Here is a 15714-nt window from a genome sequence, read left to right as displayed (position 1 = left end):
TCTACTCTACTCTACTCTACTCTACTCTACTCTACTCTACTCTACTCTACTCTATTCATGTATAGGCTCTTCTAGAAAAAGAGAATGAAAAGAAATTGTTACAAGAGGAAATCTTCCAAACAAATGAGAAAGTTGCTAATACTTCTCAGCAGCTGGAGTGTCTTCATCAGGAGATGAAAAAGCTTGAAGAGAGGGAACAGGTAAGAATAAGCAGATTAGTGAAAAATACTGTGAAATCTTCCAAGAATCCAGCTCAGAGCAATATTGGATGTATAAAAACTACTCTTCTACAGAGCCCAGATTCCTAGAGATTATATAAGGGGGGGGGGGTAGCAACCCTGTTCAGGCTGGTGGATACATTTGGATTTTTTGAAGTATGGTGCAGATTATCTTGCAGAATTGTTGCCCTAGGAAGTGGCTATCCTGGTGTGTTTAGCACTGCAAATTTATCAAAAGGCTTCACCTTATATCCTCTATCTTCCAGGATACTCTGTATAGCCTTAGCTTATTTTTTATTTTTTAAATATGGTTGTAGGGTCCTTGGGAGACTTTTTTTGTGAATTAAGATGGTACTGAATTTAGCATGCTGTCTTCCAGTTTGTGATGGGGAAAGAGCTTGATGGATACCAAGGGAGACATCTGCTGCCTAATGGAATTCACAAACATTTAGCAAAAGAAGGTAGATGCTGAGAAAGATTCAAGGCAAATCTTGGTGGATGTGAATTAAAACCAATCTATGGCCTATCTCGTGGCAGTGATAATGTCTTTCTCTGCCACCATCGCATCAGCATAATACTATCCAACAAACGTTCTTTAAATAATAACTTAGTTCAGTTCTAGGTTTTGAAATGATGAAAGGATGTTCTTGACAACCTACTGTAACAAGCTTATAGTATATTTTACTAGCAAAATTGCTGTTAAACCAACTGCATCTTTCCTTATTTATTTATATTTTATCAGATTTTTATCTTGCCCCAATCATAAAATGTCTCTTGTCCACTCACAATAATAAAAACCTGAAATATCCTAGAAATGCATTATAACAATCTCAAAACAATACATGATATTAAACTCCAAAAGCCCTCTGGATAAGCTTTAATTTAAACTTCTTCCAGATCCAGAAGTTGGAGATAAATGAATCATTTCATAGGGCTGGCCCCATCATGAAAAAAACAGGTTTCAGACCCCCTAACCTCTTGGAAATGGGGGACAACTGGCTACCTCTGCTGGCATGATTGAAGTGGTTGGGCAAGTGATGATAAAAAAAATTGGGGGGCTTTTTATTTTGGGGTTTTGCAGAACGTGTAATCTAGCTCAGTGCAGTTCTTGATTAGACATTTTCCTTTTACAAATCTATCACTGTTCTGCAGCCAAATTTTGATAGTGTACTTGAAAATAAAAAAATACAATCAGATTTAATTGTTTCGATATATAGCCATTATTCTTCATAAAACGTGTATAGGCCATGGGACAGAATAGATTTCACATTGCTTCTTAAGTAATAGATCAGTCAATCAATAATAATCAATCAATCAATCAATCAATCAATCAATCCACACTTCTGAATGCATATGCATCCATGAGTATATACTCCTAGATTGTATAAATATCTAGAAACTTAATAAAAGAAAGATGTTATTATAGAAACTAAGCCTGAATATGCACAGATATAATTTAAAATATTAAATCCCAATTCTTACATATTTATTGGCAGAGTAATATACAACGTCTGGAAGCTAAGCTGAAAGATACCACACGTACAATGAAAACATTAAAAATAAAGCAGAAGGAGGAAATAAAATCTCTCAAAGAAGAAATAAATGTCCTACTTAATCAGCGAGACAGTTTACAAAATCAGGTGATTTTACTTTAATCCATTCTTGCCTTGTGTTAATATGCAGCCTTTCTGAAATTGTAATGAGAATTTATGGGTGTAGCTAAAGCTGTGCTTTGTTAACTTTTCCAAAACGTGGAAAGCTGTACAAATTAAAAAGACAAACATTTCTATAAGAAATATACATTATTTTAAGAAAAGCCAGGTATTTTGGGTTATATAATAAGACAGTGATTCTGGTACTAACTTCCCTTTTGCCAAATTTATTTTATTATTTCTTAATGGTATAATGTCACCATTGCACTGCTACCATTTCTATTATGATCAGACAAATACTGAAATCTTTAAAAAGCTCAGGTTGATATTAGTTTATCTTGAGATGTTTAAACCTGCAGCATTATCTCTTCATTTATGGTGAGTTATAATGTGCCATCATTATGTAGTATAATGTACCATTCTGTTGACGCTTGTGAAAACTGTATAATCTGCCTCTTCACTATATTATTCTCTCTTTTAAGATACAAGAATTGGAGTTCCAACTGCTGGCTACAAAAGATTCTTGTAAACTGTTTAACCAAGAGGCTCAGCAACATTTAAGAGAAAAGCAAGAATTGTCTGAACAAAAGGAACTTGAAGTGTCACAACTACAAAAGGTGCTAGAAACAGAGAGAAAACAGAGAGAGGAGGTGATACAGCAGAACATTAAGTGGCAGAGACAGAAGGAAGAGTTGGAACAAAGAAACACAGAACTGGCAGCTATGCTGCAAAGTCAATGGGAGACTGAAAAACACCTAAACAACAAGCTACTAGGAAAGCAAGAAGAGGTAGAGCACCAGCAGACCACTATTCAAGCCCTGGAAAGAAAGCAGGGTCAGTGGGAAAAGGCGGAGCTTCAGAATTCTGAGCTCCAAAGGCAATGGGAAGAGGCAAAATCTCAAATTAAACTGCTACAGAATCAGAAAAGGGACACAGAGCTTCAGAACAGAAATCTGTGGCAACAGAAAGAGGAGGTGGAACTTAAGAACGCAAAACTGAAAGCTGTATTTCAAAGGCACCAGGAGGAGGCAGAACACGAAAGTGCCCTGCTTCAGAGCCATTGGGAAGAGGCACAAAAACGCTGTTCAGAGTTGCAGAATTGGAAAGAAAAAGTTGAGTATCAGAATGCAGAATTTCAGGCCCTTCTTCATAACAAGCAAGAAGAAATGGAAAGTAAGGATACATGTATGAAGACAGAACAAAACCAGAATTTGCAGCTTAAGGCAACATTGCAGGCTCTGGAGCATGAACGAGCCAGGTAAGCAGAAACTGCAGTAAATTGTAAGTGGAAAATAATGATCTCAGAGAGAGTTACTTTTTGCTGATTCCCTAGAAATATTCAATGATCGTGTGGATATACAGATTTTTTTTAGAATGTCCTTGATAAAAACCTCTCTTAGAAAAAGACAGGATAATCCTTGTTTATTCCAAAAGAGTGTTTTGTAATTTTATATTTAAAAATTGGCAGCTTTTTATACTTCTTAAAGCTTAGCTTTTATAGTCTGCATTGTCTGACTAATTGTTGTAGTATCCTGTCAGGAATATTGCTGCCATATAATGATTCTCCTTCTTCTTGTACCATATCCGTTATCGGACGTTGGCGATCATGTTGGCAATCCTGTTTTTATCAGCAGCCACACGAAAAAGTGCTGCTGAGTTTTGTCCAAACCAGTCCCTTAGATTTTGAAGCCATGATGCTCTTCTGCCTGGACCTCATTTGCCTTCAATCTTTCCCTGGAGTATGCCGTATTTTTCTGGGTGTCGCATCACATGTCCGAAATATTCTAATTTTCGTTTTTTAATTGTTTTGATGATTTCCCTTGGCTTTCCCAGGCGGCTTATCACCTCCTCATTTCTGATCTTGTTAACCCAGCTTATACATAACAGCCGCCTGTAAATCCACATTTCAAATGCTGCTAGTCTCTTCAGGTGGCCTTCTGTCAGAGACCAACTCTCTATTCCATAGAGCAGGATAGAAAAAATATAGCAGTATAATTTCATGCATCTGTATCTATTAATGCTGGTATGATCTCCCTTGTTTTTATATTACATTGTTTACATTAAGAAAGATGATCTCTTGGTAGTTTAATCCTATATATTCTCCCAATTATGTTGCATGAATAATTTTTGTATCAGTATCTTCTTTTACAGATACACACTGTGTTTGACACATTTTTGTGTAATTACTATTTTCTGGCATATATACTTAAATTTTGCCTGTATATCATAACTGTGTGTACCATTTATGGTACTTTTATGTGTGTACCATAAAAGAACTAAAACTGCATGAGGATACCATCTAAGGGAAAGAAAACTGGGCTTTTGTACTTAAATACGGTTATCCTACAACTGAAATCTTGCTTTTTTTTCCTGCTGTAGCTTGATTCTCTCATTGGAGGAGAAGGAATTCAGGCTGAAGAAACTGCAAGAGAGGGATGATGCTCATCAGGATGAAATCACCAAATTGAATAGTGCCCTACACCAAGCAGAAAAGATGCTTGCTGAGCACAAACATGAAGTGCAAGAATTCATTAGTCAGGTATCATCCACAACAGTTGCTTTTTATTTTTCTCTTTATTGCCAGATCTATGTTATCGATGTACAGTACTGTGTTTAGAATAAAACCTGCTTTCAGTATTTTTTTTTTAATATATTGGCCTCTTTCTTGCATTGTTCGGAATAACCTGGCTTAATTCTTTCCTTTACTTGCCTAAAACTGATATAATAATATGTAATGCCCTACAACTAGTCTTTGATTTATGACCCTTCATACAGCAATCCTTCAAAGTTATATTGTACTGAACAAATGGTGGTTACAAGTGCTTCTCAGAGTCCTGGCCATCCCACGACCCCTGCGGCCATCTGATTGCAATCTGGATGCTTGGAAACTTGTTTGCACTTAGGACTGGTGGTCAAGTGCCCCTCGCTCATGTGATCAATATTTGCAACCTTCCATGCCAGTTTCCACAGAAAGTCAAAAAGGAAGCCAACAGAGAAGATCACTGGGGTAAATTTCCCCCATCTGCACACCCTCCCCCAGCCTCTGTACGCTCATCTCATGCTTTCCCACACATCCTTTCTGATCCCCATGGCACTTCTCACGTACCTCTGTGCATCTTCCCTGTGTCACATAGTGCTTCTCGCACACTCCTTTGTACACTTTTTAACCCACGCAGTGCATCTTGCACACTCTCTTGCATCCTTCTCAACCCACATGCACCCCTCACACACATCCTGCCAATGCTGCACAGTGTGCCTCTCATGCACCCCACTCACGCCACTGTTTACCCTCCCCCCCTGTGCAATATCTCTTATCATCCCCTCATAAATTTGCACATCCCCTCATACTTTCCTGATTTACATGGCACCTCCCACACCCTTCATGACCATCCCCCCCACCCGCTTTCACTGTCTCCCCCACTTGGCAGCCGCCTGTTACCTGCCTGGAAGACTGGGTCTTGCAATTTCCTGCTGTCCCCCCATTGACTTTGATTGTTTGAAGCCGACAGGAAGTTGCCTCACCTAAGGATCATGGGATTCAGTTAAAAACAGCAACCAGGACTGCAAGCACTGGTGTCACTAAGCAGTGTAGTTGCACTCTACGACTGCATCCTTTAGTGATGGAAATTCAGGTCCCAGCTGCCGCTGTAAATTGAGGACTATCTGTATTTGTAATAATATACAATGCTTACTCCTTTGTGTACTTAAATTAACTTTTCCAAGTTTGTCTTCTATTTTGCCTAGGAGGTATTTACTTACCTTAGAGTTATCCTTGTTCCTATGTCCAAGTTTTGTTGTTTTTCCCATAGATGGAATCACTCAAGCAGATGATGGCACAGAAGGAGGCAACTTCGATAGCTCGTGAGGAACAGCTAACTCAAGATCTGGAAGTTTCCCAGGCGAATGAGCAGCATGCCAAAGACACTGCACAAAAGCTGGAGGCTGAAATGTCCCAGTTGCGCTTAAGCCTATGTAGCACAGAGAGTAGGGCAGAGGCACTGGCATCTGAGTGTCAGCGTGTTTGTTCAGTTCATTGGGAAGCTCAAGCTCAGCTGATAAAACTACATTCAGTACTTCATTACATGCTGTGTAACAGTCCTGAGTCAAAGCTTAGAGGGCAAGGAGACCAAAAGTTTTGGAGTTCATCATTCCTTAATAGAGGTAAGTCTGAGGAGCAAGCAAATGATCAGTATGTTCTTTACAAGTCATTTTTTAACCAAATATCACAGAATTCTGTTGTAGTAGAACTATATTTTGGGGGGAATGTATGTATTTATCAATGTGATATAGAGAAATCGTAGCTAACCTTTATAATTAAAGGTTAGCTTAATTAAAATATAGTGACTGTCATGGTTCCGACAGATAGAGATGAATCAAGCAGAACTCCGAGGCTTGCAAATTCCTCAAAGAATTTGTTAGTTACAAAGTATCGACACATCAAAAGTGAAACCAAGTCTGGAGACACATGTAACAATTCCCTAATACAAAGTTAAAAAATCCCACCCCTAAAACTATGCAAGCAACTACGTTCCCCAATACATCTTCTTGGCGGGCTTTTTACGCAACGCCCAGCCTGCAGTCTTGGGAGCAGCTGATGACCTTGGTTCCCACAGGACAAAAGATTATTTTGATTAGCGAAGCACCTGGGTAACCCCCCTCCCTCCGATCTAGGTGGCAACCGAACATGAGTAGGAAAAAAATGGCTGCAGCCATGCTCATTTGTAGAGTTGACAGTGATATATTCAGAAGATAGGGAGAAAACGTGATGCTTATTTTTATACCAATAGTATAAATTGCTAATCAATAACTTTATAAACTTATGTAATTCATGTCTATTGGCTGTCTAGGATATACAAGGTAGAACTGACTTTTTTAAAAAAAAAATGTTGTTTGGAATAGAACAAAATAAAGAATTGAAGATTGCTGGAATCGGAGCCTAAAGAGTCCGAGTATTAAAAAATCTTCTGGTTCAAAATTGTACTGTATGTGTATCATTTCAATATTTGTGTGTATGTGTGGCCCTTCAAGTCAGTGTTGACTCCTGGTGATTGCCTGGTCAAGTCTGCAGTTTTTGGCAAGATTTCAGAAATGGCTTCTGAATGCCTTTTTCTTAGAGCTGAAAGTTAGAATGGTGCAATTTTTATAGAAGGAAAAACAACTGTAATTCTTAATGAGGTTTGGTCATTACCTAAGACCTATTTGGAAGAGCAATTAAAATGAATGATATTGGCTTTTGAATATATATATGCAAATCCTTTAAAAGAAGTGCTTCATAACACATGGGAATATAAACAGGGAAATTATCTTTGAATAATTAAAACATCCATTTTTTTCCCCTGCAGACTTTTCTGCAGCTGCTTCAGAAATAGCTTCTGGCAGTCCCTGTCTGCACGGGTATCCACAGCTACTTCATTCCCTCCCCCCCCCAGCAAAAATGCAGCTGTTTTAATACGTCAAAGAGAGATGCTTCATTTGTACTATGTGTTGTGAAATATAGGATTAAGACTTTAAGTATTACTTTTATATTGTGTTTGTACTGTATAGTGTCACTGTATTTTTATTATTCATCACACAAGGTCTATTTATATAAATGGTTGTTTAGAACTTTTTAAATTGAATAAGTAAAAATCAGAAAAGCAAGGTTGGGATTGCAGAGTATAAGTTTTGGGTTCTGAATTACTGCTTATGATTAAACAAACAAACAAACAAATAAAATATGGCAAGATCTGGCTACAAACTACATTGGATATCTGGCTCCTAGACTGTGAAACACCGACTAAGGCATTAAAATTATTAGTTTATATGAAATGCAGGCCAAATGGATGATACAGGTGGCATGGGTAATACAAGTAATATGGAGTCCTTAGTACACAGTGCACTGGAGATCCGGTAATAAAAGCATCTGCAAGAAAACAAGCAAGCTCAGAGAGCACCAAGAACTCCACAGTTCAACCGTGAGCTACATATATTCTCTTTTATTGGTAATACAAATAATGTTTGACAATCACCAGTGCCCATTTGACTGTGGAAAAGTTGCTCTGACACACTTGGAAGCTATCTGGTTGGTGAAAGCAATATTCCATGTTATAAGAAACTGTAGATAGAAAGCAGTGCAGACCCATGTCAGTTTCAGATCTATCACAGTAGATAATTTGACTTTTAAAGTTTTATCTAGATTTCCCTTTCTTTCTAATTAATAACCCTAACCTGAAGGTGCAGTTACCAAACAGGCTTATTTCTTCAGAACAAGATAATCTGAAAGAACTGGCTTTGTCTCAGCCTAAGGACAGTTCCACAGAGCTTACAGCAGAGAGAGTAGCAGAAGCACTTCAAGACTTGCGGCAAGATCTCTGGCGGGCTCACCTTGAACGGGTAACTTAGTTTTTGATTTATGAATGTGTCATCATTCTTTGGGTTTCTTCCAGGCGTTTTAAAGGAGACATAGTAAAACTTTTATAAAAGTATTGTGATAGTGGCATATTATCCAGCACAGTATTCTTTAAATCTTTTTCTTAAATGAAGAACATGTATAAATAGTTGCTGCAGAAAACATGTGCTGGTCAGTTTCCTTTGGGCATCTTCCTGGCCACTGAGGAATAGACTCATGGACTAGATAATCCGGTATTATTGTCTGCCCAATGATTTTCCTTGTATTATTAAGTTAATGGACAGTATTTAATATTTATTTGTTATGTAAATGTAGGAGTGTGGGTCTATATACATATGTTGTACATGGTATGTTTAGGTGTGTGTCATGTATGTGTTTCACTTTGAGAGCGGGCAACTAAATTTCATTTTTGATGTGTGCCGTTGTGCCCACAGTAAAAAAAATGACAATAAAGGTTATCTTATCTTTAAAACGCATAGAAGTCTCTCACTGGCTACCGATAATCAAAATAAATAATCTAACTCTCTAAGGAGTAAAATCCAAATTAAAACACTTAAGAAGTTCATTTATATTCTATCTTGTTAAGTGTTGTATAAATCTTGACAATTATTAGGACATACTATGGCCTTGTATTTAAGAAGCTCAGCAAATATGTATCAATTTACTTAATATAATGATTGGCTTTTTACTATACTGATAGGTTGTTTTTAATTTCTTAAGAATTGAGATAGATGGAAGTAAAAAAAATGCAGTTAAAGGCATAGCTAGTAGTTCAGGTAGTTCTTGGTTAATGGCCACTTGTTCAGCAACCATTCGAAGTCATGACAGCACTGAATGAGTGGTGATTATGACAGGCCCTCAAAAGTGTGGTCATCTGAGACTTGTGATCTGGGTGCTTGACAATGAGCTACATGATTATTGCAATGTCCTGTGGTCATGTGATTGTGATTTATGACCTTTCCTGTCAGCTTCCCACAAGCAAAGTCAATAGGAAGGTTGCCAGTTGCTCAAGTAAATCTCCCCCATTGTGATCACAAGTGAATTTTGCCCCATTTTACAACCTTTCTTGCCTCAATTGTTAAGTGAATCACTGCAGAGTTGATAAGTTAGTAACCCGCTTGTTAAGCGAATCTGGCTTCCCTATTGACTTTGCTTGTCAGAAGGTTGCAAAAAGTGATCACATGATCTTGGGACACAGCAGCGGTCATAAATATGAACCAGTTGCCAAGCATCTCAGTTTTGATCACATGATCATGGGGATGCTGGAAAGGTGGTAACTGTGAAAAACGGTCATGTCACTTTTTTCAGTGCTACTGTAAGTTTGAACAGTCACTAAATGAACTGTTGTAAGTCAAGGACTATCTGTATACAAATTCTTTTGTATTATAAATCTGAAGAGTTTCTTGGATAAGAAGCGAAACCTTTTCAAACCTTTGAAAGCTTCCTTCAATACCAAGGAAGTCCAGTTGCCAGTTGCTTTGGGACACTCCAAATTATGTATTTTCCAGTACTTCTATCCCAGCTAGAATTGTATTTCTGAAGATTATAAAAAAAGTCAAAGATGTAACAGACAACAATAGGGAAAAGTTTATAAACAGGCAGGATGAAGACAGAGGATACAATTTTAATGTGCAGTTGTAATGTATAGTTTGCAACATACAGTGTTTTCCAAGAAAATGTAACCTATAGTTTGTGCAATGTAATGTATAATTTGCTACATGAAAATTTCTATTATTTAAAAAAATCTGTTTATAAAGCTTTCTCTATCTCAAGCATATCTATAGCATGTGTTGGGTTTTGTTTTGTTTTTTGGCAGGATGAAGCAAGGAAGAATTCTGAGAAGTTGAAACAAGAACTTACTGAGAAGGAAACAGAAAGGATACGCATTAATGCCAAAGCCGAAGAGCTGGAAAAGTGGCTGAGCCAGTGCCAAGAAGGTACATCTTCTACCTTTCTCTGTGATAACCTGAAGATGTGATTCCCTAAACAGGAGTTCAGGGATAGAGAAAATCTTCAGTGGCAAAGTATTATTGTAACAAAAACATTTCCTTATATACAGCAATACTGAATATAATATCAGAAGGACAAAGACTCCAGCAGATGTAGGAGATTCAAACCATCTTCTCTGATGACTTTTGAGAAAATCAGTTCTTAACAATGGTTTCAATAAAAAATTAGTAGTTCATTCTGGAGCTATTTTTTCCTAGAAATTTTCATAGATGCTTTCTTTTCTTGTTCCTTGATATTTCATGCTGAAAATGCGTTGATATTTTAAAATTTATTTTGAATAGTAAATTAGTTACTAGCACCTTCTAAAATACCCCCAAATTACTTTCTTGTTAGAAAAGTCACTATTATAATGAATGGGTGGAGGGTTTTTTATTTCTTTTTTTTTTTCATTATAGAAAAAAATGTAGTAGAAGGAAGACGCAGCTCTTTAGAGTCTGCCTTAAAGTTAGAGGTCATTGCTTTCAAGGAAGAGAATGTGAGTCTACGTGAAAAGTTGACCAGTTTGGAAACGAAACTTGAAAACACAGAGAAACAAAGAAAAGGCTTGGTGGTAAGGATACCAGACATTTTGTAGGTTTAATATCCTAAAATTTGATAAACTTTTGAAAACATTTTTTTTTCTAAGGGAGTTAATTTTCTCTCATGTTGTGATTTTATAATGGGATAGATGGCATATATATACTTGTTTCTTATTGTCTATTGTGACTATCTTTCTCTTCTAAGTTTCTTTTACAGCTTTTGCACTTTTGCAGAAGCACACACTTTCTAATGTACATAGTAGTAGTTAGAGCAGTAACTATTTTCTGGTCCATGTTTTCTGCTTCTAGCTTGTTCTCTTGTATTAATCAGGGATGGAATAGTTCTTGATAAATTAGAAATATGTCACAATTGAATGTTTAAGAAAGAAATTGTTATGGGAAAAAGGTTTTATTTAATGGACAAGAAAGTTATTACTCAAATTCTGAATTATTAATAGGATTTTATGACTCATCAAACAGAATTACTTGGATTTCCATCCAAGAAGCAATGGATGGAAACTAATCAAAGGGAGAAGCAATCTAGAACTAAGGAGAAATTTCCTGACAGTTAAAACAATTAATCAGTGGAACAACCTGCCTCCAAAACCTGTGAATGCTCCAACACTGGAAGTTTTTAAGAAGAGACTGGACAACCATTTGTCTGAAATGGTGTAGGGTTTCCTGCCTGAGCAGGGGGTTGGACTAGATGACGTCCAAGGTCCCTTCCAACTCTGGAAGTTTTTAAGAAGAGACTGGACAACCATTTGTCTGAAATAGTATAGGGTTTCCTGCCTGAGCAGGGGGTTGGACTAGATGACCTCCAAGGTCCCTTCCAACTCTATTATTATTGTTGTTGTTGTTGTTGTATGCTTAACCATAATTTAAAGATTTTCTTCATGTGCAGGTACTGGCTGCCTTGTAGTAAATATTTTGAATAAATAACTTATGCATGTATGGAAATGATATATTTTAGCAAACATTTCATTTTTTAAAAAATGACAAGCATTTTTGTGCAAGATTTGCATTTGAATGAATGCTGTCTCTGAACAGTAGAGTTCTGGAATAGCAAACAAGAAGAAAATAATTCTTTTTGCTTTTCAGAATGAGCGGGGCACCTTACAAATGTCTAAAGAAAAGCTCACACGGGAGTTGGACCTTCTTCAGGAATCAGCCAAAGCTTCAGAACTTCGAGCAAGAGCCATGGAAAAGATGAATGAGTCCCTGGAGCAAGAGCTTCAAACAGCTCTCTCCACTCTCAGAAATAAACATGAGGAAGTTGAGACTCACCAGAAGAGATTTGTGACTTTGCATAAAGAGGTAGAGGTAGGAAGAGCACTTCAGGAAACTGTGGATCAGCTCAATGTTACTGTAGAAAAGAGACATGAAGAAATAAAAGACCAGCTACAGCAGATTAGGGATTTAGAGAACCACAAAGAAATGCAAAAAGCTGCTTTAGAGCATCTCACTCAAAATCTAGAAAACAGAAGCAAAGAAATTGACTTCCAAAAAATGCAAATTGAAGAACTGACAAAGCAAGATAAGATGCAAAAGGCTGATCTCAAGAAACTAAATCTAGATCTAGAAGAGGCTGTTCAGACTTTGAAATCCCAACAAGAAAAGCTTCAAAAACTACAAGAGTTATCAGAACACCAAAAAACAATAATTGAAAGCCTATCTCTGAATCTGGAGGAAAAAATCAAGGAAGCTAACATCAAAGAGGAGAAAATTCAGATTATGAAACATAATGAATCCGCACAAATTGGAGCTTTGCTGAAAGATCTAGATGACCTGAAAATAAAGATGAAAGAAAAAGGTTGGGAACTTGCATCTCAAAAACAGCTACTTCAAGAATGGGAAGAACAGGGGGAAAAGCGTGAGAAAGCTCTTTGTACAAGCTTAGAACACATGAAAACCATGATTAAGGACAAAGAACGGGAAATAGAATCCCAGAGGGAACAGATATCCATTTTCCAACAGCTTGAAGCTCAGAAAGAAGAGCATCTGAGCGAGCTTTCTGAGAAGCAGAAGCAGATGACATTGACTTTGACCCAAAGAGAACAAGAACTCAAGGCACAAAAAAACCAAATGAAAGAAATGAAAGAAGAAATGGAAATAAAACAAATGGCTTTTCATGAACATATAGCCAAGAAACAGGCAACTTTGGAGGACAACAACAGAGAATTGGCGTTCCAAAGGAAGCATGAAGAAGAATCAAAAAGCCAGATAAGAGCTCTACTTGAAGATATCCACTACAGCTCAGGAGTGCTAAAGGAGAGAGAAGGTGATGCAGAGTTTCCGGATGAACAAATAAACCAACAGAAGAAGCAAAAACTACAGGAAACTACTTTTGAAATGCTGGGACAACTCAAAGTATTCTTTAAGAGGCGACAACAAGAAATTGAGTCCCTGAAAGAGCAGCATGAAAAGAACACACAAGAGAATGTAAAGCTAATAAAAGGATTGCAAGCAGAACTCCAACAAGCAAAACAAGCTTTAAAAACTGGAGAATTGCAGATCAAATATTTAAAGGAGAAGAAACTCCAGCAAGTTCAACAACAGGAAGCACAGACAAAATTTATCTTGGATAAACTTCACCTCACTAGGTCTTCCCTTCATGACAAAGAAAAGGAAACAAAATCCTTACAAACGTGTATCAAGGAACTCTCAAAACAGAAAGAGGAAGTACAGCACACTGTTTTAAGTCTACAGCAGGATCTGGATAGGATTAATCAGTTGAATGCAGAGAAAGAAGAAGAGCTTCGGAAGCAAGCAGAACAAATTAGTAAGTACCAGGCTAAAGTAGAAGCCACACAGAGAGAACAAAAAAGTAAGGAAGATCTTTTGCAATATCAAGACAAAAATGAGCAAGAACATGAAAAACATCCCAGAGAGCAAGAGAAATTGCTTGATCAAAAAAACAAAGAGATCAATTGTCAAGATGAGAGAAGTCAAAAACCAACGAAACATGTGCCTGAAGAAAAGCAGAAGCATCACCAACTTATAAAGAAGAAAGATGATGAGAATGAATTGCAAAAAGGAAAAATTGAGCAACTGGAAGAGAGACTCAAAGATAAAGAGAAGGAATTACTAACCTACCGTGATCAGTTAAAGCAAATAATCTCAGCTCTGAGATTGCAGGATAACAAAGAATATAATTTCCATAGCTGTATTGAGAAAATTTGTATGTGGAAGGAAGAAGAACTAGCTCAAAGGAAGGTTATTAAGGAAAAAGAACAGTGCTTGCAATGGCAGAAGGAAAAGATTGAACATTTGAAAAATGAGAAAATGATAAACGGACAAGAATTGAATCATATGATAGCTGTTCTAAAACAGACAGAGAGCGATGAGATAGAATGGAGGCAGAAAGCCCAGAAGTTGGATCTGACCCTTGCCCGAAGTGAAGAGGCTATGAGAATTTTAAAGGAGGAAATGGCTGTTGCACAGAGCATGGTTTCAGAAAGGGATATGGATAGGCTTCATCTCCAGGTATGCATTTCATCTTAAAATGCATGCAAACTGTTACAGGTTCAGCATGTTTTATAAAGCATGTGAGCAGTCAAGTTGTATTTTAAAAAATTATATCTATCATTTTTATTCTCTTTTAGAGATGCACTGTTTATATTTTTAAAGGGAACGTGGTTTAAAATGAAATTTTCTTGGACTCTTAAGATATAAGTGATAAATGAGGAGAGACAGGGAGAAAAACCAAGAGGCTAGGACAGGGGTAGGCAACCTCGGCTCTTTGATGACTCGTGGACTTTGATGACTCGTGGACTTCAACTCCCTGACTCAGGGATTCTGGGAGTTGAAGTCCACGAGTCATCAAAGAGCCGAGGTTGCCTACCCCTGGGCTAGGAGTTAGATGGTGCTAAGATACTGTTATCATTTACACTCACTTCATATGAGCTCTCTAATAACATAGCTATAATCTTTCTGAGGAGTTTTGAGTGTGGATTCAAATATTAACTTACTGTTATCCATTTATTCTGCCATAGAACATCCTGATTCTAGAAAAGACTCTTCTGGATATGATTTGACATTGAAATGTGCATTTTAACTTTGGGATGTTTTGTCTTGATGTCGGAGTCTTTTCAAGCACTGTAAATGACATATTCCAGGATCTGTTCATTTTGTAAGAAAACCATTTGCAGACCCATTGTACTTAATTAAATAAGCAGAGTATTGTTTATTTTCCTGTAGGAACAATTGGATACAGCTTTCAAAGCTCTGAAGGAGGCAAGATTTATTATTGAAACTCTGGTGGGAGTTACTGATCTGCTATCCAGTGAAAATGATGTACCAGGGGTACAGCATAATGAAGCTGGAAAGGTGAGATAAAAGAATGGATATGAAACATATGAGATAGCAATGTGTCATATAGAAGAGCAAGATGTATTCAAATATTCATCAGGTTTTTTTGTACCTTAAAGTATAACTTTATTATAATTCTATATGCCTTTTTGCTTCCCATTCTATGTCATATTATGTAATAATAAATTAGCAAGTATTTTAAGTTTAGTCTTTATTCATTTTATTCCGAATGATTAGCGCTCGGATCCGAGAAGGCCTGGACTCTGACTGGGTGGCCCCAGGGGAGGATGCGGGAGCAGGTCTTGAGACTGTTGTATGGGAGGAGTTTGACTCTGTGGCTCCTGAGGACGTGGACAGGATCTTGGGGAGGCTGAATGCAACCACATGTTTACTGGATCCGTGCCCCTCCTGGCTGGTACTGGCAGCTCGGGGGGGTGCACGAGCCTGGCTCCAGGGAATTGTAAACGCTTCTTTGGGGGAGGGTGCCTTCCCCACGGCCTTGAAGGAGGCGGTGGTGAGGCCCCTCCTTAAGAAGCCCTCCCTGGACCCAGATGTATTGGCTAATTATCGCCCGGTCTCCAACCTTCGCTTCGTGGCGAAGGTTGTTGAGAGTGTGG

The 15714-nt window shown here is 37.6% G+C and overlaps 1 protein-coding gene across 1 annotated transcript in view; it reads left to right on the top strand.

The window, feature by feature from the left end:
• The window catches only part of CEP250 (centrosomal protein 250), a 38360-nt gene that overhangs the window by 17151 nt on the left and 5495 nt on the right, over window positions 1-15714 (top strand). Inside the window, exons 19-28 of the mRNA XM_015815584.1 lie at window positions 66-200; window positions 1715-1858; window positions 2353-3128; window positions 4250-4409; window positions 5680-6031; window positions 8115-8242; window positions 10075-10195; window positions 10664-10818; window positions 11888-14272; window positions 14987-15115. Coding sequence (XP_015671070.1) covers window positions 66-200; window positions 1715-1858; window positions 2353-3128; window positions 4250-4409; window positions 5680-6031; window positions 8115-8242; window positions 10075-10195; window positions 10664-10818; window positions 11888-14272; window positions 14987-15115 — 4485 coding nt within the window. The remainder of the gene's footprint in view (window positions 1-65; window positions 201-1714; window positions 1859-2352; window positions 3129-4249; window positions 4410-5679; window positions 6032-8114; window positions 8243-10074; window positions 10196-10663; window positions 10819-11887; window positions 14273-14986; window positions 15116-15714) is intronic.

This window comes from Protobothrops mucrosquamatus, unplaced genomic scaffold, assembly GCF_001527695.2.
Source record: "Protobothrops mucrosquamatus isolate PMUCROS unplaced genomic scaffold, P.Mucros_1.0 scaffold351, whole genome shotgun sequence".
Taxonomy (NCBI): Eukaryota; Metazoa; Chordata; class Lepidosauria; order Squamata; family Viperidae; genus Protobothrops; species Protobothrops mucrosquamatus.
The sequence above is the reverse complement of the archived record's forward strand: the minus strand, read 5'-3'. Positions and strand labels throughout refer to the sequence as shown.